This window comes from Oenanthe melanoleuca, chromosome 4A (genome assembly GCF_029582105.1).
Source record: "Oenanthe melanoleuca isolate GR-GAL-2019-014 chromosome 4A, OMel1.0, whole genome shotgun sequence".
In the NCBI taxonomy this organism is placed as follows: domain Eukaryota; kingdom Metazoa; phylum Chordata; class Aves; order Passeriformes; family Muscicapidae; genus Oenanthe; species Oenanthe melanoleuca.
Genome location: NC_079338.1, coordinates 1,582,028 through 1,602,526, shown reverse-complemented (window position 1 = coordinate 1,602,526; position 20,499 = coordinate 1,582,028). Strand labels below are relative to the sequence as shown.

Genomic DNA, 20,499 nt, shown 5'->3' with positions numbered 1-20,499 from the left:
GTGCAGCCATCAAGCAGCAGCAGCACAGTCACCACTAAAACACAGCTACGTGTTTTTCAACACCTCCAGGGATGGGGAGTCCAGCTCTGTCCTGGCAGGAAGGTGGAGCACCAGGAAAACCAGACAGGATGAGCCTTCTGCAGTTTTCATCTTTGGAAATCCTCCCTAAGCTTTCCAAGGCTTGTTCTCTGAGCCAGCCAAGGCTGCAGCAGGTGTGGCTCAGACACTGCTGCCATCCCACTCAAACACCTCTGCAGGGAAAGACGCAGAAATTTTCTCTTTTTTTTTTTTTTTTTTCATAAACACATTGCACTATTCAAGGTTTTCATCTTTGAATTTAATTAAAGAAAAATGTCTCAAAGTGATGAAGCATGTCTGACTTCCAGCTTCTTTCAATGGCACAAGCCAGTGCAGTAAATTGTAGAAAGCAAGCTCAGTTAGAATTTTATTTTCATTTAAAATAAAAAATAGAGAGAAAACTCTCCAGATGTGAGGTCCTGTTAAAAAAGTGGCTGTTCACTTGTAAACAGAATAAAAGTGTTAAGAACACAGTTTCATACAGCTTAAACAAAACCACTTTTCAGAAGCAATACAAGTATGTTACAACACTGTAAGAACACCAAAAGCAGAAAACAAAAGAATGGCAGAAGAATCACGTAACATTGCTTACTAAAGTGATAAATAATTGATGGTGAATGTTAATAGCTTGACATTTTTATTGCTCCAATGGTAGTGTGTTGACAAGAAAATGTAGAAAACTGTCAGTGGGACAATAATAAATATCAATTTATGGTTTTGCATATGGAGTTTTGTACCTATCAAGGAAAACATAGGAACTACTTTTTTTAAATTTTATTTAAAAGTCACCCATTTACAACTGAACCCACACTCCCTAGAGTTGGGTGTGCACGTTTGTACACTTTAGTGTTCCTCCTCTGGGAAAGCACCTTTGCAGGAGCAGGTGGGGAATCACTAAGCAGAGCTTTGATGCTCTGCCAGAGTTCTGCACTCCTCCAGCACTCTCCAGACACAAAACTTTCTAGATACAACCCAAAGATTTCCTGGATAAAATCTAGAAACAAAATTAGTGTCAGCATGTTGATGTGAGGAAATCAACACTGATTTGGTGGACAGTAGCTGCTTGTAAAAACCTGCTGCAAACTCCCACTCCTGAGAGGGAGCAGCTCCTTTTCTCTCTCTCACAATGGTGTTGGAACCAGCCAAGGCACTTCCTTCACCATTCCACTCACTCTGTGACATTAATCTGTTACACTGCTGCAAATTCTGACAGATATCCTCCATGGACACTTCACCAACTCATGCTGATCCTTTGCTGTCAAAAATGAGATTTCCAGTCTCAGGACACAGAATTACCTGTGATGTTTTGGTATTAAAGGACAGCCAGAGTTCACAGCAGCACTGCCAGCTGCCTTCACCTTTCTGGGAGCTATGAATCCTGTGTCTTTCACATGCAAATGTAATACTGCTGCTGGTTTTGCATTTTAATGCAAATTTATCTACTTATTAAAACATGGAGCTTACTGTAAATGACAGGTTTGGCTCTGGTTCTTTACCAGTTGCTTTATGGCCACATAATTAAATGTCAATTATAACACAAAGACGAGAAGCATTCATGGTTTGAAGACTGCACAATTAATAATTAAGGACAAATTAAAATGTACAGGATTTATGTAAACTTTACAAATTAATTTTATGTGCTTAAGTGTTCAAGGAGTTTGGATGGAACTCTGAACAACCTGGGCTAGTGGAAGGAGGGGGTGGAATGACAGGAACTTTGGGGTCCCTTCTACCCAACCCATTCTGGGGTTCCATGGGAAGTGCCTGTTCTCCCACTTGGAAAGTACAGGGAGAAAACAGAATCACTGAAGAAGAAAATCAGAACCTGCTGAGATTTCTTGAGGTTTTTTTGCACTACAAGGTTCTGGCAGAACAGTAAGAAATCTCCATTGTTCTGTTAATTACTCCAGAAATTCATTTGTCAGGGAAACCCAAAGAAAGAACTGGGTGTGCCATTTCAGTTTTGGTTTGCTCTGCTTTTTTCTGCCATTATTTTCTCTGCTTCCAGTTAACACTCATCCCCAAAAAAAGAGAAATAAATTGGAGACAACACTTTGCTTGGTTCTGCAAAGCAAATCTGATTGCAAGGTGTAACTAATGATAATTTCAAGCAACACAGGAGGTTTTTATTCATGTTACAAATGCAATTACACATTTAGTTGTCACCAATCCACCAGTCAAAGTTTCTGCATGAAATGTGCAGATTTCAGACTCTGAACCATCAGTCTGGGACTGGAAACAGCACAAACTCCCTTTCAGTAACAAGTTGCATAAAACTGGCCTTCTGTAAACACTGTGTACAAGGAATCTGACCTACTACAGGTACTAGAATGCAATGGTCTTACAAATACTGTATTTGAATAGCATATTGCAAACTGGAGAGATGCAAATACATTCAGAGGAAACCCCAAGCCACCCTGAAACTGAAAAGCAACTTGGGATGATGTTGCAGGGAGCCAAGATGCTGCAAAGAAATGCCTGGACAATGATAATGAAATGCACCACAACTTGCAGATGCTCAGTTATCTGCTGGGCTGGGTTATTCTAGCTAGGAAAGGCAGGGAACTTGCAACAATTTCCATTGGCTTTCTTTTCTCGAGTGCTCTTGCTTAGGTCAGCCATTAGAGGAAGTTTTTCTACAATGACTTCCCTTCCTGAGATCAGGCAAACAGGGAAGAATCCAAAATAATACTGAATTCCACAAGGCTTTCCTGGCTCTGCAGACACTGCCTGACTGCCAAAACATCTTCAGGAGCCCTTTCAACTGCTGCACTTCCTCCCCTCACAGCATGTTTTAAAACTCCACTTTGACTGAGATAAAACCTATTTCCACTGGAAGGGACTTCATGCCACTGAGCTGTGAAAATGCTGAAGTACAACCACACCACAAGAGTAACAAAGGTGCTACTTCAGCTTGGATTTGGCTGTTCCTAATTTTTCTCCTCTGTAACAAAGATCTCTGATCCGAGCTTAATCTTTCCTGACTTCAAAACAAAACAGAGCTTAACATCCATATATTCCTCACTTCAAAAGAGACTTTAGGGTATTTTGTTAACAGCAGCTGCCATCTACCCCACAAACAGCTTTTGCAGAGGTGAAGATTTCAGCTCTGTACTTCAGGTGCTGCAAACACCACCTGAAATACTTTTCCAAATAAAGACAGAAATGCTATGCATTTTTCATCCATTTTCTAAACAAAGTGCAACTGAGCCCTACACATCTGACATATGTACAAACTCTTTATGGCTTTCCCATAAAATCACTGTGGGTGGGGCTGTACAATCCCAGGGGAAGGAGCACATGGAACAGATGCTGGAGGACTGTTGGCAATAGAATAAGAGCTATAATACATTCTGTAAACCTTGGCATACCACACTTTACATTATGCAAAGAGTCAATATTTACAAATCCATAGTGGGTAAATTAATGAACCCCCCTAAATGTAAATGATGATTTTGCAAAGTGCAGGACAAAACCAGTGCTGTTGATTGCAAGTCCTATGCAAGCAGGTTCTACTAAAATCATTACTACTGGAGTTTACCTGGACATTCCTACTGAGGGTTTCTAGGATTGCAACACTTAGGATGAAATATAGGATGACACAGCTTTAGGATGCATGTTGGAGGACAGCAAAGAGAGAAATTAATAAGGCAGCATGCTCAGAACAAGTTTAAGCAGCACTGATGTTAAGATCCCTAGTGGCAACTCTATCAGTTATTGGTAATGTTAAAAATTCAGAGTGCAACATAGAAGCCTCGTTTAACATAAAAAAAATGTGCAAATTGTTCTCTTGTTAACAAAAGAAAGTAACAGCAAGGAAGATTTCTACTGAAGAACATTTTTAAGTCACAGCAAAGTAGACCATCTTCTTTCCAAAATCATCTACAAGGCACTAAGGGTAGAAAATGACAGGTAACATGAAAGATCAATGTTGTTCCTCAGTCAGGTCGAAATATGGGGTATTTTGGTAAGAACTCTATTAATATTACCTGTTGGAGAAGGGAAAAAGACAAGAACTGAAGACAGCAACCAAAAAGTTCAAAGCTTCAGCACAATTTCCATGAACACTAGCTAATTCATGAGATTAAATATATCTGAGATACTCTGTGAGGAGGGAATGTTCCCCAGGATAACAAAGCAGAATTCCAGTCATTCTGCAATAGAGGGATTCTGGGTGCTTGGTTTTTTTGGGGTGGATCTCTTTCCCTAAAGCCTAAACAATCTTCCCAGCTACAAGTTAAAATGGATAGGGGAGTGGTAGAACCACAGAAATATTTGAAATTTTGCTTTCCTACAAGGTCTGTCTTTCAACTATGTGAAATTTTGAGCTGGCAAAAAAAAAAAAAAAAAAAAAAAAGCCCACTAAAACAAACCAAAAACAAAAACACAAAAGAAAAGGTCCAACCAGAAAACCACATTAAGATAAGTGTTTCTGCACAATTATTTGTATCAAAGGAATGATGAATACCACTGGAAAGGTGGGAAAAGTGATAAGGAACTATGGACTGTGCTGGTGTGGGAATTACTCCAATGCAGAAAGTCCCAGTGGATCTCCCTCATTCCAAATTACAAACCAAACTGCACATCTGTCTGGGAGATCTTTTTGTACAGGGTGAAGGATTTTCTCTATTTAATCACAGTTCTATTGAACAGCAATAATAACAAGCAATACTCACATATTCCATCATATTGCTAGTTTCACATTTCCTTTTACTCAGCTTCCAGTGCAAACCAAGCTAAAGAAATAATTAACAAAGGATTAGCACAGCCTTGTTTGGATGGGTAATGCAACAAGCATTAGCAACACTGAATTATCAGATCTATTATTTAGGATCAGTGTAAAGTATGGAATTATGACAAGACTGTAAAATCCTTCATTGCTAATATTCTTAAAGCTGAAAAAAAGCTACAAATTTCTTACCTTATGATATAGTCTGTTGTTTTCCCATTCTAATAACTTCTGAATTGATCTTCTAGTCTAGAAAGGAAGTCAGAAGTGTATCAGGAATGGTTCAGCAGCCAGTCTCATCCAGAGGGATCTCACTACTGCATTTCTGGCTAAGGTTCATTTATAGTAAGCTAAGTTTTATAAAAGTAAAATGAAGCAAAGAAAAAATAAATGGAAATCTTATCACTTTAACCCCCTATTCCCCCTTTTTAAAAAAAAAAGGAAACATTTGTGGGGTTTTTGTTAACTTAGAATCACTGGGAAAAAAAATCTAAGATCAAGTCTAACTTATGCCTGTGACTTTCCAGAGTTCATTTAGTTACTAAGAGATCCTTTGAATTTGATGTTTTTACCTCCCACAGCTAACAAAACAGTCTCCCAAATTCTCCTGGCCAAATCCTGCACTCATTGCAGGTGTTCTGCTGACAACACTGATTTCCATACATTTAATTTCCAGCTTTTTCTAATGGAATTGTGATCTGGATCTTGGACAGAACCCTCAGCATTGAACTCCAGTTCACAAATTATTTTCAGCTCTTGGCTACCAAATGTGTCCTTCATGTCCTGCTCTTTCCATGACTGTGGAGAGTAGATGATTTCTCAAGTTTCAGTGATTTTGAAGGTCACAAAAAGATAACTGTGGTGATCCTACATGGCATACATTTAATTTTAATCACTGCATGGCTGTTATCACCCCCACAGAAGTGCCATCATTTTCCCATACTTGCTGCCTATTCTCTGTAGCCTTGAGAATTTCATATAATTAATACTACACCATCACATGGGCATTTATTTACATTTTCACTGCTACAATGGCTTTAAAACTGCAAATACTCCTTTTGTATCCCTCAGGCATAAACCTCTGCAATAATTACATTTTTCAAGGCAGTTAAAATGAACTAAAACAAGTCCTGTAACTTTTTAGTGATGCATTTTCAGTGATGAGCACTTCAACAAGTTAACACATTAATGCACTTCCTCAATATTTACTGCTGTGATAAATCAATTCCAAATGTAAACCACAGAGGTAATTGAGATAATGTTTACCTGGTATCACTGAAGTGCTGTTCAAAATTGTTACTTTGGACCTGATTACAGGAGTGCTCAACTCTGTGTTGGGGGGAAATTTTTAGAAAATAAATTTGTACTTGTTCTTAACAGAAACAGCACAGTGAAATATGGGAAACAAACCACAGCCCTGAAATGTTATGGTGTCTATTGCAGATAAAAAAGTGATTTTTAGATTTTAAAAATATTTATTTGGGGGTGAAGGGGGTGAAAAGTGATTTTTCAGTCTAATTCTGCCACTCTTTGAAGGTCATAAAGGTTCAGTTCTCAATTCTTAGACCTTGAGAAATCCTGGAAATTTAGGGTATCATATATTCCATCCTGCTTAAACTGAGATGAAATCAGCTATTCTTAAAACTACTGATAATTTGGTGCAATTTCAAATTTTTTCTGTTTTCTAAGGTGGAAACCAGAAAAACCTTTTGAATGTGAGGCCAAACCAGGGTTTTTAAATAGGGAATATATTACAAAAAGTTATTTAATCCTACCAATAATTAAAAAATCCATAGAATAAGATGAACCATGGACTTACTCTTTTGTTAAGACAGACCACAGGCCACAGGCTGCAGCCCAGAGTGCAGCAGCAGCACAGGCAGCCACAGAGCAGCCACTTGACATTGACAGGGAGGTTCTTCCTCAGGCAGGCATTCACTCTGCTGATGCTGGTCTTGAATTCCTCAGGGGCCACCTGCAACACAAGGGCTCAGCTTCAGGGACAGCCAGCACAGGGGCATTTTCTCAGAAATTGCCTCTACAGGTTAAAATGAAACAGAAAATTACACAATCTTCTAAAGCACTGGTCACCCAGTGAGCATGAAAAGTCATTTTCCTGCAATGAATTCATTTCTGGTGTGTGAGCTGCACAAATCTGAATTAAAAAGCCAAATCCATATTTATTGCACCAGTAATTAATCAATGGGCCTGAAACAAAATCAGAATTGGGACACAGCTGGGCAATACATGCACTGGCTACACTGAGCAAAACCATGGAAGAATGACAGATCTCTGCTTTCCAAGGGAATGTGGGAGCTTTGCAGTAAAAATAGGTATCACAGAAAGGGAGACTATTTTCCACATTGATGTCACACCAGTCTAAGCCTACACTGTGCCTGGGTGGAAGCTCTGTCCACAAAGAACTTCCTGCAGTGGCCCACAATGAAGCCACAACTTCCCTTGTGGCTGCTTCCTAAAATAGGGAAGCCTAGAAAGAAAAACACTGGATTGTATTTAAGGCAGAGCAATGCACCTTGGGCAGGGTTAGGAATAAAGTTTAATTCTAGAAAACAAGCTTTTTGAAATGAAGGAGTATTTTACACCTGTATTGCCACACAGTGGAAGCCCCATTTTGTGCCAGAAAGCTCCTTACTCCAGTAATTGCATTTCTCACCTACTCACATAGCCCAAATCCCTCATCTCCCTAGAATCCAAGTCACTTCCACCTGACAAGTCAAACATGGATTTGAGGCTGTGACTCCAAGATGACACCCTTGACTCTAACACAATCCAGCATTTAAATACACAAAGCAGAATAAATCAGGACCAACAAGAGACTTGAGCAGGCAGGCACAACTCCAAACAATTTAAAAAATCCCATTTTTCCTGCCTGCTTGCCATGTTGATGCAAATCCCCCAAATGAGTCTGTACACAAATCTGTGCCACTGCTCCACAACCCCCAGCCAAGCCCAACTCTGCTCATCTGACTCTGCAAAAGTTCATTTAATGACAAAGATCCTTTTCAGCAGGGGCAAAGCCACGGGGCAGGAAATGGAGAGGACCTGATGCTGCTGCCTCTGCCCATTGAGCTGAATTCTTTAAAGCATTGAAGGGAAGGGAGTCAATAAATACAACATCTGTTTCCTGGCCATTCAGCTCACCAGGCACCACAGAGTCAGAGGGGGCAGCTGGGCTTGCACACAAGCCAGGCCTAGAGTTAATAACATGAGAACATAATTTAAGTGTGATTATTTTCAAGCAGGAATTATTAAATCCATAAGAAAGGAATTATTTTGCCCCCCTCACAAATAGACTGTCTTGTTTTACATCTACAAATGGAGCAACTAAAAAAAATTTTGTCTGTTGTACAAGAGTTTTATACAAGTTTTTTTTTTCCTCAGTTTAGGAAAAAAAAAAAAAAAAAATGGTGAAAGAAACCCCCTGAGAACCTTTGTACTGAAACATCTGCAATGAAAAAAAATCCCATTGTAATGTGGCAAACTGTCCTGTACTTGCATGTCTCTGGAACAAGGTTTTATGGGTTTCTTTGCCAGTGCCAGATCTTGTTTTGGGATATAACAAATACCAGATGCACATGAGCAAAATCATTTCATCTTCAACGTGGGAGAGTGTTTTGTAGGAAAGAACATCTGGGTGGTGCTTTGCAGTAACCTCAGACAGCTGCTCAGCCACTGCCTCAAAGTAAACTGAGATTCCTACATTAATTGGCATTCTCAACTTTTAAGGAAGTTTCCATGGGCCTCATATTTAGATAGCTACAAATGGCACTTCCTTTGATAAATCTTTTAAAATTTTACATTCTGTTCATGTGAAATAGAAAAATAAGTAGGTTTTTTTCCTAGAACTCATTTATACTTTTGTAATGAGACTCCCTAAGAACAGAGAATGTTTCCTTTTCCTTCAGACACAAAGTTTACTGGACCTTGACAACAACACAGCCCAACCTCCAAATCCAGCTGAACAAACCTGCCAAAGACAATGCAACAGCACAGCCCAGAATTTAGTTTAACAAGAATAACCCTTATCAGTGGTAACATCCAACACCAAGAGAACTCAAGCAGATTCTCAGATCACAGCTGGCAGAAAAACTTGGGACCTAAAAAGAAAGCACAGGGAGATTCCCTGTTCCTGATTGATTTTTAGGGAGTCACTGTTCACATCAAGTTAACATGTTCCTACATTTTAAGATGAAAGCTGAAGTACTCTCCCTCATGCAGAACAAATGGCTAAAACAGAAACCAACTTTGGATGCCACTAAGGAACAGAAAATTCCCATTTCAGGAATTTTGGGCTGATATTTACTTTAATAAAATATTATGAAAGCACCACTACCTGCTAACTCACCAAATATTTTCAGGTAAAGCTGAATCTCTTGGCTGCAACATAAGATGAAATTATTTAAGATGCTTTTGACTAACCCAAACTATTCAATTGTTTCTGCCTTTAGGAAATGGAATCACAACAGATATTTCTGTCACTAATGACACATGTTCATCTGAAATTAAAGGAACTGGAGACCAAGATAAGCCCCATGTGATAAACAGAAGAAATCACAATTAAGTTGCTCAATTTACAGCTCAGTGACAGTTAAGCATTGTTACACAGTGATTAAGAACAAAATACCTGTAAATAACTGTTCTAATCTAATAAAGAAATGGCACCCAAAACAAAGTCACCACAGAACTGTTTTCTGATTTTTCTGCCACAATTTTAATTCTTGCCTTCTTGCAGGTACAGCTTTTGAAAGGTGTATGTGAAGGGGCTGATATATTTCAAACAAACAATTAACAGCTCCTCCTGCACAAAGACAGCTCCCTAAGAAATCCTAATTTTGAGTAATTCTGGAAATCTTTTGGAGAGTTTGTGTCTGGCTCTTGAAAAGAGTGAGATAAGCACTTTGCTCCTGGCTGTGCTGTACACCTTGGGAAGGGACATTAGCTCCTTTCAGGAGGGGAAAAAAACAAAAAAACATAAAAGGAAAGGAGGGGGTGTCATAATATTTTACAACAGGATGCAGAAGATCTCCAAACACAGGAAGGGAGCCAGTAGGGCCCAGCAGGCTGATCTTCCTTCAATCACCATGATCAGCAGCCCTATCAATCACAGGCACCACAATGCCCAGCCCTCACTTTATGGCTCCCATTGCCCTGCACTGCACACTCCTCTCTGGGCTGGACCCCTTTTGTTCCAAGATCAGAGCAGGAAATTCCACTTTTCCCCTCAAGGATAATTTTCTGGTCACCTGGAGCAGTGTGTGCTATTGTGCTCCATATCACAGAGAATATTTGGTTAAAAGCTTGTTTAAGAGAATTAATAATCCTGTAAACCTGCAGCACACACTATTTAAATTTAACCACCATTCCCATTTAGGCCAAGGTCCAATTACATTATTAAAAGTTAAATATTGCCTCTGTATTAAGTGTAGTCAAATCCTTTCTTATAATGTTCCATTAGAAATGAGCCTGGCTCAGGATTTACAAACCAGGTGAGTTTATGTCTCATCCTGCAAGACAAATATTAATCCAGCTGAATTAGCCAGGCCAAACATCTGACATACCTGGGATTTTCCTTTCCTTTATTATTTTATTGTCTGTGCTTTACCCTCAAATGTACACATTCACCTCTCCCAAGGAAAGCAACAAATTAAGTCTCAATTAAACACTGAAGATGCAATTACAAGCATGTAGCTCTAGGCTAACCTGCAACAGCTATGCAGAAACTGGAAAAATGGGAAAATGGGGGAAGGAGGAGGGGGATTCCAGACTTCAGAAAAAGAAAATCAGGTTTGCTGCCACCATTATGTGAATAGGCAAACTGAGGGCAGGAAGTTTAAATAAATTACTAACACAAGGATGTGGCATAAATCCCAAAGGTTTGTGCTTCTGGGAGAAAGGTGTGGCTACAGTTTTCTCTATTTAGGATTTTCATCCTGCTTTAAAACCTGCATTTTTTACATCTGTATTTATTCTAAAGAAAACTATTACTGAGAAGTCCATCAAGTCCATCTAGTGGCTTCATCTCTTACACTCCATTAGCAGATTTATTATTAATATCAATTCCCAGGGGACAGCAAAGCCATTAAACTTAATGTTACACAGGCAATATGAATAAACTATGACATTGTCTTACAGCAGCTGAGGACTAATGCAAGTTCAGAGCAAACATTTTAATCCCAATTTGTAAATATAAACAGTCACTGTTACTCATAAATTTTGATTCCATAAAAAGGCAAAAAAATTACATTTTAACAACAGAGGATCTTAAAGTGGGGTCTCAGTTGACTACAATACTGATTATTGTGAATTATTTAACAGGGTATTTGAAGAAAAACTTCCTGGAAAAAATGACTGAATTTTCATTTTCAATAGGGATTAAGATGATTGACTGCCTCAACCAGAGGAAGAAGCAGATTCTTTATTTCTTGCAATTGACAAAAGTATTAAAAACCAGAAGACCCACAACTGTGGTTTTTAATGCCTTTCATGGCAGTGTGTGGCAGGCAGGAAGAAAAATGTGTTTACTATCTGGTTTGATTGGTGCTCTCCCTGACAAAAGGGAATTCATTTCCTTGCTCAGAAAGCCCCTCAAATCCACAAGGTAACAGAATATCAAGAATATCAAGATTCTCAACAGAGGAACATCCCCATATCCATCAAATCCCTGCCCATGGCACTCCTGTAGCACCCACAGAAGGGTAAATGCCAACAAAAGAATTTCCTCTTCCCTTTCTTTGCTAAATTAAGTCCAAGCACTCAACTGAACTTTAAATTAAGCTTTTGTTCACTGTCTATTTAACAAGAGGAGGACAATCAAGTGGAAAATGTGACAGCCATTGATGCTGGTATTATAAAGTGGAGACCTGGATGAAGGTTTGTTTTTTTCATAACCCAAATATATTTTAGAGAGACAGAAAGAGATGAAATTATAGAATTAAATTTAGTTTAAACATTTCTTGCCTGGGATTTTCTACAGGTTTATTTATAATAAACTGCAGCTTGAATAAAAGAACATAAAACGTTTTTTTCCAAAATGTATTGTGGCTGTTCAGTGACCAGAAAAGAACAAGCCTCAGACTAAGGTGGTTGAAATGCAAAGTGTTGTGAGCAGCCCTCTCACTGGAATCAGTAGGATTTGCCTTTCTGAGCTCAGTGAGATCCTAAAACAAGGGCAGAACTCCCAGGCTGATTTTCAGCACCCCAAAACTCCCAGCAGAACCTGCTTTTCAGGGGTCATGCTGTCACAACAGCTGGACAACCTCAACACAAGGATTTTATTCATTGTACTCTGGTGTGAAAATGCAGGGGGAGAAAGCCCAGATGGATCTGGCAGAAGCAGGAGCAACCATCCAGCTGTGTTTAGTGCATTGTTGCTATGACTCAACCTCTGCAAGGGGCTGCAGAGGGAGTGCAGCTCTTTGGGATGACATGAGACAAAGTAGAAAGAGCCAAATAAACTTTTTTTCTTCCCAAATTCTGGAAAAGATACATGAAGAGGATATAAATCATAGCAAAAACAAAGCACTAGAGAGTGAAACAGCAGGAAGAAAAAAATTTAAGGGAAAAAGAATTAAGCAATTAAAAGATTAAAAAACTACAATTACAAAAATAATTTAAAACTAACTAAGAAATTAGTGAAGATTGAATTAATAACTACAAATTACAGTTTGTTACACTGGCATTAAGTAAGATGACAGGACTCCAGAGAAAGCAAGAGACTTGTCACCACTAATTTTCAGAATTAACTACTAATTAACACCAAACAGTATTTGTGAAAATGTACTAAAACCTGCTTCATTTGTAGATTTAACACTTATGTTTTGTTCTGTAAAGCTTCAAATAAAACAGATTCACTTCTAGAGATTTGTCTAAACAAACTCAAGGCTCATCAGGCATACTCAAAAGAGAGGCTGAGTATTTGTAGTGATTTAATTCACCCAGGAGGGAGCACAAACTCCAGGTTTTTCCAAAGCAAGGTGAAGTGAGTGCTGCTTTCAGGTCTGCATGGAAACAGTGGGATCCATGGTGAGCTCTGCTGTGTTTGGAATGTCAATAATGATAACAATCACTGCAAATCCCTCTTGTTTCAGCTCCACTCAGGGGCTGGGCACAGCAGCTGGGTCACACAGGTGACAGGTTTTAGTGGGTTCATGCTCAGGTACCCAACACAGAAATCACAGGATGCACTGTGGAAAAGAACAGTTTAATCTCACACTTACCTTCCCTGTCAGAACAGAAGGAAATTCTGTATCAAACTTGTTGCTCAAGCCAAACCTTGAAAACAAAAGAGACAAACAAAATATATTCCACCTAACTTACTTTGTTTCCCTTAATAAAAAAATGCAGTAAGAGTTTGTACTTTAAAAAGAAACCACTGTAAATTTTTTTTGCCCTTCTGTTTGCATTATTTCACATTTTGATCTAAGTTAATGTAAGGTCTCATGTGCCATTCAGTCATTTCCAGACCCAACCACAGCTTGGTGTCTTACTTCAGTACCTCCAGAAGTGAAAAAATCCTTTTCCAACTGGATGGCAGCAAGTTTCAATCTTTGATTTCTGTAAGAAAAAACCCTCCAGCTATGAAATGCCAGGTTCAACAGTCCTTTTATTTTCTTACACATGCAATTGTTCCACATGCAACAGATGAAGTTTGTGTTAAGGAACCCATTCATCATTATCTTAGAAATTTATAACCATGTGGTTTTAAAAACTTCCTTTGGGTTGAATTAAGGTACCTCATGCAAAATGTGTCCTACACATAGGATAGTTTTACAATAACTATGAATGTCAAGAAAATTAAGTTTTGGGTACCACAGTGACTACTCTTCACTGAAGTGTTCTGGGGTTTGAGAAAAGGTTTTCATTATAACCAGTGAAAGCTTCAGGATGCTGGATTTGGCTTGTAAACCTGTTACCACTTATTCCAAAACTCCTGAACCTTTAAAATTCAGTAATTTAACAAAATACAGCAGCAGCTGGCCCTCAGCTACAATCTGTATGTTTGATGAAAGTTAAATATATTGTACATCAAGTCAGCTCTGCTAAACTATCTCCTGAGTATCTGTGTTAAAAAAAAATCAAAATACCTGAAAGAATCACTGCCAAAAAGAAGAGCACAAATATATTTAGTATTGTATGAGTTATTGAAGAAACAAACTTTGCTTTGAGTCAAACTGGTCCCTTTTTACCAATATCAATATTGCTGAAATATCACAGAATTGTGGAATGGTTTGGTTTGGACTGGAAAAGACTTTAAAGGCTCCAACACCTTCCCCTGGACATCAGTGCCCATCATATCACACACACACTGTGTAATAACCCAGATACCCAAAAGTGACAATGGAAATTGTTCAGAAGTAACAAAAAGTTAAATCAACCTTAGAGAAGAGAGAGGCAGAACAGAAGAACTTGTCTCTAAAAATCCAGTAACTGAAATTTTTGGCAACACTGGTGAAGTTCAATCCAGTCCTCCAATGAATAATTTAAGTTAGAGTCTCTTGTAAAGAGCAGCAGTTGTGTAAAACAATTACAAAAAACCCCAAACAGTAAAACCAGGAAGATTTTAGGCAAAGGTTACTAATATAGCACATTTCCACTCTCTTTGTAATCTGGCAAGTCAGCCTCCACATTTTGTACCTTTTCCTTTTAAGCTGAAATCTTCCAGGTTTTGTAATGTTATATATTTAGTTTTAAGGAAGCTTGGAGAGCTATGAAATAGTCTTTTTAGCCTCAAAAAAAAAAGAGACTAAAATTATAAAGCACATTCACAAGCTTGCTTTGAGGAATACAGACTTTTCTGTGCATCAGCAATGGAACAACCTGAAATGATCACAAAGTAGGAGCAATCAGAACACAATAAAAGAACTACTGGAAAATTGAAGAATTATTCACTCTACCCATATAACAGACCAATTCCACTAAATCATGCCAAAGGTCTATCTTGTCTGATTCTTACAGTGGCCAGGAGCAGCTTAGGAATCAGCAGAAAAAATTTTAAAAAAACATTGAAAAGAAACATGTACCAGCTGCTCCTCAGAACCCTCCTCTGACCTTCAACAATTCAGAGTTCAAACACTTCCTAAGCCACAGGTAGTGTCTTTTATCTCCCATACTCTCATTAAAATTCCCTCTGCACCCCAATTTCCATAAAGAACAAGATAAAGCAGTGCTTTGTGATTAATAAGTCTGTTTAGGAATGTAAGATCACAATATGTTTGGGGTTAAATTTCAAAGCTGATGTCATGAATCATATTAAAACCCCAAATTTTTATTAGTTGCCAAATCACTCCCTTCAGTTGCAGCACATCCAGGAAACCTGAAAACAGAAAAGCACCTCTCACACTGACACCTGTGAGTGGCTGAAGAATTTAACTTCATGTTTTAACTATACTTGAAATATATTTAGTCAGAACCACTGATGGCCTTTAGCACAGTTTTACAAACTATTCTGTGATTATTTACTGCAGGGTTTAGAAACATTCAACTCCTATTAGATGGAGCAGAGGGGTGACTCAACCAAATAAAATAAAAATATTGAGGCAGGATGTTATATAGTTTATAGGCAACTTTGTAAAAGTACTGAAGTGTTATTAGAATCTTTCATGTAAAGAATTTAAAATCTCAAGTCTTGATCAAGAAGTAATTAACTTAATTAGACTTCCTACAACTGACTAGTGATGTAGAATGAGCAGGCCTATGAAATCTTCCAAAATTCAGGTTTTTTTATTAAAAACCACTGTAACACCAATTGCAGTAGCTGTCCTGTAAGTCATTTAAAACAGCAGGTGGTGGTGATTTATTTCTGGGCCAGTTCTGTGACTCCTCAGTGCAAGCTGCCCAAAGTGTAACATTTAGAAATTCAGATCAGTCACCCACGTCCTTTGCTTGCACTTTTCTCACTGCATGACAAGTACCTGGAAAAGCCAGGCACTGTTTCCTAGAGGCTGCAATAGAACTGGGATGACCTCACTTGCCAGCTCTGGCCCTTTTTCCCTGTTTCCATGGGTGGCATCAGACAAATCCCATCACCTCATTTTCCTCCATCTGTAGAGTGCTGAGAACACAACTTGTCCTAAGGAGCTATAACAAGAGAAATGCAGAAATCCCTCAGTGAAGGCTGAAATGAACATCTTGAAGCACCAGTTGCAAACCTCACCTGCAACAGGTACCACAAAATAATGTTTATTAATTTACAAAGCAGGAGCTTGGGTTTTCTGTCCCCAGAACTGAAACAGGAAGATTTTGGAAACACTTTCTTACATCTAGAAGAGAAATATTTACAGGTGCTTTGCCTTTTTATTTTGTTTGACTTAAGCCTCACCTCACTCTCATTTCTCCCACCTCTGTATTTATAGATAGTAATCAGCCTTACTAGACTGCACAAGTTAAACCTGTTCAGTGAAGCTCTCCAACCCCCCTTGAGCACAGCTTTCCCCACACCTAATCCAGGTTATGTTTAACCTCTGTGCAAGAGTGGAGCTCAGATCCCACACTGCTCTTCAGGAGCTATCAGCTGAGCTTTGGCCAGCATTAGATGGTAAAGATGACATTCCTCAAGAGCCCTGAGCTGAAATCTCCTTGAACATTTTAACATTTCCCAGTTCAGAACATTTTCCTGTGAAGCCAACAGAGCTATCCCAAGAATCCTTCACCATGGATGATGTTTTGGAAAATGAAGTTTTTGGTAAGAGGAAGGCTGAGGTCATTTGTTATTTTAAATATGTGGAAGGTGGAACAATACCAGATAATAATCAAATTTTCTCTCAACTAGTTCTTCCCTCCCTTCCCCAGCTGATGAAAATAAACTTTTCATCAGCAGCTGGACTGTGGGTCCCTGGGGCACTCCCACAGAAAACAGGATAGAATTCCAAAAGGTAACTTCTAGCCAAACTCAGGGGGTTTGCAGACTTCAGCAGGAAGCTGGACACTAATGGCAAAAATATGTTTAATGGCTATTTCATTACCTCATTACCATCCATCCACATGGACTTAATGATATGGAAAAATTATAGCAGATAAATGCAACCCTATAACCAGGCTCCAGTTTGGTTACTGCTCTGTTTTTGGAAGTTATTGCCTTTGCTTTGCCAGGCATGACTCAGTCTGCACTACAAATGTCTGTGTGGAGATACTTGGATACACCAAGCAGAGTCACACTGACTATGGGAGAAATAGCAAACAAGGTGTTTATAACTCATCAAAATGGAATTGCAGAAGAAAAGGCATTTAGTAGGACCTAGTAATTTATCTGTGCTGGAATTCAAAAGCTTTCAAAAACAATAAATATGACAGAATTTTTTTTCAAAGAATCCTGGACAAGATGAACATAGATTTTGCCAACCATTTTCACACACATCTTCTCTGACTAAAAGAAAACAAATACACTTCACATGGTCACTCTTACCACACACAGGGGTAGAAGGGTAGCAAAAGTAAAGTGGAAAAAGCAAGATTCTGCTAAATACCCTCAGAAAACTCCTGGAGTTTATATTTAGTACTGCTGGATACTGCAAAATAGCTACTCTGTTAGAGTGAGAGCTCACTGACAAGGTCATAAGAAAAAGCCTCTTGCAAGAAACTAACAGCGTTAGTTGGGAGTTTCATAAGAGAACTGGACATAAAAAGCTGAAGCAGATGACTCTGGAATTTGAGAATTATCCTTTCTCTATACACCAAAAATACTTAAGAAGGCCAGTCTCAGCTGAGGAACAGGACACATCTGAAACAAAAATCCAAGGAAAACAAAGGCTTTATAAAGAGAGTTGTTGTTTTTTTTTTTTTTAATAGTGTCTGACTTGTCAGGACAGACATTTTCATTAGCAGTACTCCAGACAGGTTCAGAAAACAAGCCCAGGTTTTCCTGGATGACATCTCTCCCTTCAGTAACTGGAGCAGGCTGCTTCTGCAGCCAACTGATTTCAAAAGCAGCAGCATCTGTGTGATCAAAGTGACAGAGTTCTAACACACAAACTCTTTGGGAAGCAAACCAGTTCCCATTTAATAGGAGGTTAAGATTATGGACTCCAGTATCCAGTATCCATTTTATTGGAAACATCAGTTGTTTTTATCAGTATAAGGAGATTTAAAAATACACATGAGCTAATAAAAGCTGCCTCCTACCAAGCAGGTAGGTCCTGTTACAGGGAGAAAGCTGAGAGGGGTGGGAGAAAGGGAAAATAAAGTGGATGGGGATTCAGCTCAGGTGGTTACAAGGGCACCTAGCTAGCTAAGGATTTCCACTTCACTGACAAGAGTGCTTTTTTTTAATGTAGCCATCACTAGTTCTTGGAGAGGCTCCTGCCCATCCCAAAAAGATGCTGGAGCCAAGAAGGAACTGCAAGTAACAGCACTAATACACAAAAAGCATCATGGAAGGCAAAGCAGATGAGTATGTAATGTTTTTTTCCAGTTCAGCACTTCAAATCAGGTAACTCCTAAGACGGGTACTTGGTATTCTGAGCATCTTGCTTGTGTTCCACCTCTCCCTTAGTCAGGCCAGCAGCTATTTGGGGGTGAGGACACAAAGAAATTCCATCTGCACGAGCAAAGGCGCTGCGGTGCAGCACAGCAACTCCCCCCTGGCAGCAGCTCAGTGCAACCCTGCTCCATGAGGTCCAAAAGCACTTCCCATGGCATGGGAGAGCCTTCCCCACCCCGGGCTTTTGCTGCAGGGACTTGGATCGCACTGCACCTTTCCACAGAGAGAAATGGGAGTTTTATGCAATCCAAAGACAGAGCCAAAGCAACAGGAGCTTGGTGGGTCCCTGCAATACATAAATTTCAATACCTCCCTGCCTTGCCATGAAAATTAACGTGACAACCAACAACTTGTTAAGGATGCACTTGGTCCTATTAATTCTTCAGCTTGCTGGAGCAGGAATACTAAGAAAATCCCAACGAGTAAACATTACATATAAGGAAACACAGCTTGCTCGTCTTCTGTTCAACTGTTTAAATGAGCAGCAAACATTCTGGCTCACGCTGTGTTCCAGTGATAAAAACACTCAATCTGAACCAAACTCACAACTAAGTTTGGAGCAGATAAAGTAGAGCACAGGCTGGAGCCTCCTCTGCAGTGCAGTGTGGGGGCTCCTGGCTCGGCTGTGGCACACAAGGGTCATAGCGAGATGGTCTGAACAGCCTGTTCGTCCTCGCAGCGCGTGGACTTTGCTTTTTATCTAACAAATTGTTTGGATAAAGAGGAGCGACCAGGGAGGGCTGCCAGGGCTGCGCTGCAGCCTCTGCAGCCAACAGCCAACTCCGGCTGTTCATTCACGGCTGGGGGTTCCTTCGAGCTACCGGAAAATAGCCACGTTGAAAGCAGAGCTGCCCTGACCGAGCAGGGGATGGGGAAGGAGGGCCGGGGCACGGTGCTGCCGCTGCCCTCACCGCTCCCGGCGCTCCCGCCCGGCTCCACCGCCCCGCCACACCGGCCCCTCACGCTGCCCCCCGCTCCTTCCTTACACGGTGATGTGCCCGGCGCCCCGTACCGCTACGGGATCGGGCGCGTCGCGGGGCCGGGGCAGCTCCTGGCTCCGCACCACGGGCTCAGGCTCATCCTGCTCCTCCTCGTCCTCCTCCTCCAGCTCGTAGATCGTGTCGAAGTCCGCCATATTGGGCAGCAGGACGCTCATCGCCGGCCCTCCCGCCGCGCCTGCGCAGCGCGCGCCGGGGGCGGGGCCGCGGCTCGGCCACGGCGGCGGGAGGGCGGCGCGCAGGCGCAGTGCGGCCGGCGGGGCTGTGGCGGCGCTGAGGGGAGCCCGGTGCTGAGGCGCGCGGTGCGGCGGATGGCGCCGGGCTCCCCGGGGGTGGTGGTGAAGGGAGGCGGCCGCTCAGCTGTGCTCGCGCCCGGCGGAGAGTAACGAGCCGGCACGGGGAGTTGCTGACAGAAGTTAGCTTTGGTTAGCCTTGTTGAACTCTTGTTTTCAGAGACTCGCTCTAAACCTCCCGTGTACAAGGAAGCGGAATTGCTCCGCTGTCGTTAGCGTTGATAACTCCCCAGAGCTCCCTTCCCGCCCCTCAGGTGCGCGAGGGCCACTCCTGAGGAGAGTTTTAATCTGCGGGCTACAGGGAAAAAAACCTCGCTGGATTTTTATTTGCGTTAAAAAAAAACAACCACAAAAACCACCTCTAAACCTTCGGCGTACAAAGGACCTAAGTATTTGTACTACTGTTAGTGCATTTATAATTCCCACTCGCGCCTCCCTCAGGTGCGCGAGGGTTACGAGCGGCTCCTGAGGGGAGTTTTAATCTGCGGGTTACGGGGAAAAAAACTCACCGGATTTTAATTTGAGTTAAAAAAAAAACAAAACAAAAAACCACCTCTATACCTTCGGCGTACAAGGGATCTAAATATCTGTACAACTGTTAGCGGATTTATAATTCCCCCTCGCGCCTCCCTCAGGTGCGTGAGGGTCGCGAGCCGGCGCGAGCGGCTCCTGAGGGGAGTTTTCATTTGCGGCTTACAGGGAAGCCGGGAAAAAACCTCGCTGGATTTTAATTTGCGTTTAAAAAAAAAAAAAAAAAAAAAAAAAAAAAAAAAAAAGCTAAAAAGCCACCCCTAAACCTTTTGCGTACGAAGGACCTGAATATGTGTACTATTGTTACTGCATTTATAAATCGCCTCCCTCAGGAGCCGCTCGCCCCGGCTCATGATCCTTGCGCTCCTCAGGGAA

The 20,499-nt window shown here is 40.7% G+C and overlaps 1 protein-coding gene across 1 annotated transcript; it reads right to left on the bottom strand.

Annotated features, from left to right (window-relative positions):
• Nucleotides 1-315: 315 nt before the first annotated feature.
• Nucleotides 316-19,510, bottom strand: CHIC1 (cysteine rich hydrophobic domain 1). The gene is made up of 6 exons (XM_056491769.1): nucleotides 19,289-19,510; nucleotides 13,045-13,099; nucleotides 6,627-6,782; nucleotides 5,000-5,056; nucleotides 4,755-4,814; nucleotides 316-4,067 (listed from the first exon to the last, which is right to left on the bottom strand). The coding sequence occupies exons 1-6, from the start codon at nucleotides 19,456-19,458 to the stop codon at nucleotides 4,017-4,019; spliced, it is 549 nt and encodes a 182-aa protein (XP_056347744.1). The 5' UTR covers nucleotides 19,459-19,510; the 3' UTR covers nucleotides 316-4,016.
• Between the last annotated feature and the right edge of the window lie 989 nt (nucleotides 19,511-20,499).